A 5,192-nucleotide genomic window follows, 5' to 3' on the forward strand; every position below is an offset into this window, starting at 1 on the left:
TATTTATATATTTTTATTTATGAAAATTTGCCCAAATATTTTCTTGTTTCTTCAAATGGTTCTTCTTATCTGTACTTACTACAAATATAGCCTCCCCCCCCTTTTTCTGGTCTGCTTTTGTGGGACACTTGTGTTTTACAGTTGTAACCCAGGCATTTTAAAGCTGGGCCCGAAATCTTAAAGACTGGATTCCTGACATGCCTCACCTGTTTATAAAGTGCCCCCCTTGTCAAAGCATGCCTCCCCACTTTTTTTAGGAATCAACATTTAGGATGCTGCTTACTGCCTATGAGAAGGGTCTCTTAAATATTATCACATTTATTCCTGATGACAATTTTCCCCCGGGAGGCACTATTATTATTCCCATTTTGTAGATACTGAAACTGTGGCTGAAAGAGGTTGCACGTGGCCACTAGTCTGTGGGTGGAAGAGCTTGAATTTCAGGTGGGGTTCTGTAGACATTCAGGTTCACCTTAACAACATACTACACTGTATCCTTCCCTTGAAAAGGGTCGCATTTGATGGAAGCTTTGTAAAAGACATTGAGAGCTGGCCTCCAGGAGACTTCCCCACCCCCAAGGAGCCACCACCCAGAACTTACCAAGGGGCCTAAGTGCCTTTAAACCACCACACTAGGGTTTCCTGTCACTAGTTACTCCTGAGTTTGCTTTTACCAGGGAGCCCCTGATGCCACAGAAACCAACTAGCATATCCCTGAGCCCACTTCTGCTGCTGAAGATTCCATCCTGAGGGCCAGATCCCTCCTCCTATGAAGAAAGCCCAAGAAAATGGTCTCAGGAAGCAGTTCTCCAGAGTTTTGGTTTAGTTAAGTTCAAAACAGGAAATCATGCTCCACCCCCCCCCCCACACACACCTCCCTCTCACCTCCTAAACTCCAGCTGTATTTTCTCTTTCTGGTCAAGAAAACTGCCTTTCGATTTTATAAAATAATGAACACACCCCAAATTGGGCAGTTGTTTAGGTAGTTTGATCTTTCACAATTTTCCTAATTTTCTAAATGTTCTACAAAGAGAATGCAGCTTTTAAAAAAGACGGGCATTTAAAAAACCATATAATGGTTGCCCAGGTTATTACTTCCAGAGAAAATTTTAGTGAAAATGGAAAAAAATAACAAGGAAAATGAGATGGTGTACGTTAAAAACGCTATATAAACAGTATTTGAAAAAAAGAAAAGCTCAACTGAAACACAACTTGGTGCCTTGTATTATGATTTTATTCTGCCAATTGGACCTGAGACCCACCCCCCACTCCCGTGTGTGGCCTGTAGGGGTTCCTGAATGACTTGCAATTGTTAAGGACTGGAGTGTGCTTTAAGCCAGAGAAAGCATCGTGTGTGTGTGTGTGTGTGTGTGTGTGTGTAAAATAAGATGTGCACCTATATTACTTTGTAGAGCGTACACCTTTCAACCTGGCCCTAGCCCCAAAACACTCTTCAGGCGCACTAAGCCTCGGGTTCTTTTTCTTTTTTTTTTTTTTATATTTTATTTATTTATTTGACAGAGAGACACACAGCGAGAGAGGGAACACAAGCAGGGGGAGTGTGAGAGGGAGAAGCAGGCTTCCCGCTGAGCAGAGAGCCCGATGCGGGGCTCGATTCCAGGACCCTAGGATCATGACCTGAGCGGACGCTTAAGGACTGAGCCACCCAGGAGCCCCTAAGCCTCGGGTTCTTGCCTTCCAGTAACCCTGGCCTCCAGAAGAATCAGAATAATAGAAAGTAATAAGAGTTACACTTTTAAGTGCAGTGATCCAAATGGGATCAGCTCCATTCTGCCGAGAAAGAATCAATCCCAGTCCCGGGCCAAGAAGGCACCTTTAAAAGAACTTCCGTACCAAACTAGGTAAAGGGCAACAAAGACCACATTCTGACAGCGCCCAGGGCCACTCAGGTTTCACAATGCGTTTTATTATTCATACAAAAATAAATTTATTTACATTTGCTAGTTACTGTGGTAGTGCAGCCTAGAGACAGCGGCGCATTTCCCCTGAGCGGGGTTCCTAGGTACCCAGCCGCCTTAGTGGACCACCCAGCGCACTCCTCCAGCAAGGAAGAACATGGGCCCTGGGAGGCTGTACTGGAGGAGCAGGCGACCCGAGCTTGGATGCCGAGGCCAGCTGGGGATGGCCAGGAGCCGGAGGAGGGGTGTTGCAAGGAGGTGTGGGAGAAAGGAGTAGAGGGAGGCCCGAAGAAGACCCGAGCCTGGTTGGGTGGGGGGTGCGGGGGTGGGAGGCTCTTGTCTAGACCGGGAGGTGGGTAGGAGGGTAGACAGAAGCCCGGCTCGGAAGAGGCGGGAGCCTGGGAGGAGTGAAGGGCTTGACTGCGGCCACGAGACAGAACCTCCCGGAGCGCTCCGGGCAAACCCCGGGCCCGGTGGTCTGGGAAAGCGTGCCTCCATCTCTCTCTGTGCCGAGAGGACATGCCCCTTCCTTTAGGAGGCTGCTGCCCTGTGGGGTACAAACCTGGCCCAGGTATGCCACTCTGCTCTCTTTGCAACTTAAAAACATGCCCCGATGTTGGTCTCGCGTGAAGACTGCTGTCTTTAAAGCCAATCATCCAGAGCACGTTCTAACCATTGCCTAACCGTAACATGCCTGTGCGGTGCAGAGCTGTGCCATCATATACAGAGATCTGACTCAGTCGGGAAACTAACTCCTAGGCGGTCTGGCGCTGGGTTAGTCTACACTGCTAAAGTCCGAGGTTGAATCTGGTTTCGCGCTGCAGAGACAGAAGGAAACTCTTTTTGGAGAAGCAAATTGTCGTCGCTGGGATCCGCAGCAGCCGGCAGCCCTAGGCGTCCTGCGATGACAGCCAGGCGGCCAACCCTTCGGGCTCTGTCCCCAACACCCGCCACGTGTCGTGTTCACAGTTCCGGTGGGAGGCTGCCTAGGAGAATTTAGGAGAATCCGATGGAACTTCCCTCCATTCTCTGGGGGTTCTCACGCTCCTTTCTCTCCGTGGCCCCCAAACACAGGCGCTTCAACAATAATCCCAGCAAGTGAGTTCGATCTAAGCGGTGGTCCCACATAATCTGTTGGAGGCGGAAACTTCTTTGGTGTCGGAGTCGGGTCGTCCTGAGACCACGAATGGCCATGTCTGTAAAATCAAAAAGAGCGTCAGATACTGGAGGAGAAAGTACTGTCTCAAACAGAAACCGTTCTCCTAAGTGAATATCCCTGGAATATCCCTGGCTTTTAGTAGCTCAGATTTTATCAGTGTTCTGGGAATTTGGGTGTCTTCTCTCTAAATTAGGTTTTTAATTTTACTGGATTTGATTGCGTGAGACATGAGACGTCTGTCCATGCTTCCTCGTGGTCTTTGCCCTCAGGATGATTCGGTGAAACTTGCTTAAGTTTGGGATTTTGTCTGTTTAATTCCCTTCCCCCAACACGCGCACACACACGCACACACAGACACTCAGCCCTCCACTCTGAGTAGGAACTGGAATAGGTTCTTTCTCAAGCCGGGAAAGTTGGCAGGTCGGAGAGGGACTTTCCAGACAAATCCCTTTTGGGGAAACCTCTCATATTCTGCAAGAACTTTTTTAAAAATCCAAAGGCTTTTAAATAGAGCTCGGCCTTCCCTCTTTCCTTTCAGAAAGTAGGGCTTGTTAAATCGAACAGGTCAGACTCTTAGTTGGAAAATTTGGGCAAGAGAGATTTTGCCATTCAATCTGCAACCGGGCAGTGGATGCAGATGGAACCCAGATTCACGCCGGACGTAGGATGTTAGCCAAAGAGCTGCCACGGGGCAAAGTACCAGGTACAATGATCAGAATGAAGAAACACCGAAGGGTGGAAGGTTCTTCTCCAAGAATGTGGCTTGGCCCCTCCCCTGGTTGGGAGAAATTAAACTGGACTCCTCACCACCCATTCCAGAACCCCCCTTTCAGGTTCTTCCCCGCGGGCTGACTCTGCCTGGTGCTCGGGAGCTCTCTGAGCATTTCCCAGCCGCTAGCCCCGGGCCCCCCGTGCGGTGCCCCTACCAAGTTCACCGGGTGGACGTAGCCGTTCTCATAGCGGTCCTCCTGTAGCAGCTGCCGCAGGTGCGCGATGTAACTGGAAGCCAGCCGGAGCGTATCCAGCTTCGAAAGCTTAGTGTCGGGGGGCACCCAAGGCAGGCTGGTCTTGAGCCTGGAGAAGGCTTTGCTCAGCACGCGCATCCGGGCGCGCTCGCGGGCGTTGGCGGCATTGCGCTGCGACTGCTTGCAGTCGGCGGCCGAGCCCTTGGGCGGGAGGGGCTTCTTGCCGCCGCCGCCCCCAGCCACTCGCGGCCGCTTCCTCTTGCAGCCTTCGGCGCCGCCGGCCGAGCCCAGCGCACACCGCTCTTCCTCGCCATCGGGGTCTTCCTCGTCGGCCGATGAGTTGTCACTGGGCGAGACGTAGCTGCCCTCGGCGCCGCGGAGGGGCGGCCTCTTAGAAGCAGGGACCGAGTACCCCCGCTGCAGCCCCCGCAGCTCCATCTCCTCGGGGTCGCTCACCGAGCCGGTGGACATCACTACGTCCCCCACGCCCACGCGCGCCCGCCTTCCTCCCGCAGGCCAGCCTAGCGGTCTCGGCCTTCCGCTCCCTCTGGCGGAGGCGGGGGCCGGGCAGAACTCCGAAGAAGACTCGAGACCCGGGCAGGAAGCGCGGGGCCGCGGGAGCGAGCCCTGCCGCTGACCCGGGAGAGCGCGGCCGAGAAGTGGGCTCCCCCGCCCAGGCTCCGCGCGCACTACCGCGAGCTGCGCCTTTTGACAGCACTATTTATTTGTACTCCTCGGAACAAACCACCCGGGCAAAGAAGAGGGGGTTGGAAAGGGGGGCAAGAGGTGGGGCGGGGGCGTGGAAGGGGTGGGAACCGTTTTTCTGCACTCAGGATCTGTTGGTGGGGGCGGGGAAGGGGAAGTCTCTGCCCACTGAGATTTGGGGCCGCAGGTCCGTCGGACCCTCAGATCGTCAGTGAGAGAGAAGTGTGCGTCGAGAGAGTGAAGGAGGGGACCTTGTACCCACTCTACTTCCACCCCCAACTAGTCTTAGCGAGGGCGAAGATTGCCAGACACTTAGAAACCCCAGGATCGCGACCTCTGCTTCTCTCTCAGTCTTTTCAGCGGAACTCTATTTCCCAAGTTCATAACGCATAATGTATGACTGCCTACCCAAGGCTTGCCCGACAAAAGCGTGAAAGCAAAACA

General features: G+C 52.8%; 1 protein-coding gene across 1 annotated transcript; it reads right to left on the reverse strand.

The window, feature by feature from the left end:
* Positions 1-1,906: 1,906 nt before the first annotated feature.
* Positions 1,907-4,782, reverse strand: MSC (musculin). Its single transcript, XM_006735553.3, has 2 exons — positions 4,005-4,782; positions 1,907-3,115 (listed from the first exon to the last, which is right to left on the reverse strand). The coding sequence occupies exons 1-2, from the start codon at positions 4,512-4,514 to the stop codon at positions 3,029-3,031; spliced, it is 597 nt and encodes a 198-aa protein (XP_006735616.1). The 5' UTR covers positions 4,515-4,782; the 3' UTR covers positions 1,907-3,028.
* Positions 4,783-5,192: the final 410 nt, after the last annotated feature.

This window comes from Leptonychotes weddellii, chromosome 4, assembly GCF_054177405.1.
Source record: "Leptonychotes weddellii isolate Sample4059 chromosome 4, ASM5417740v2, whole genome shotgun sequence".
In the NCBI taxonomy this organism is placed as follows: Eukaryota; Metazoa; Chordata; class Mammalia; order Carnivora; family Phocidae; genus Leptonychotes; species Leptonychotes weddellii.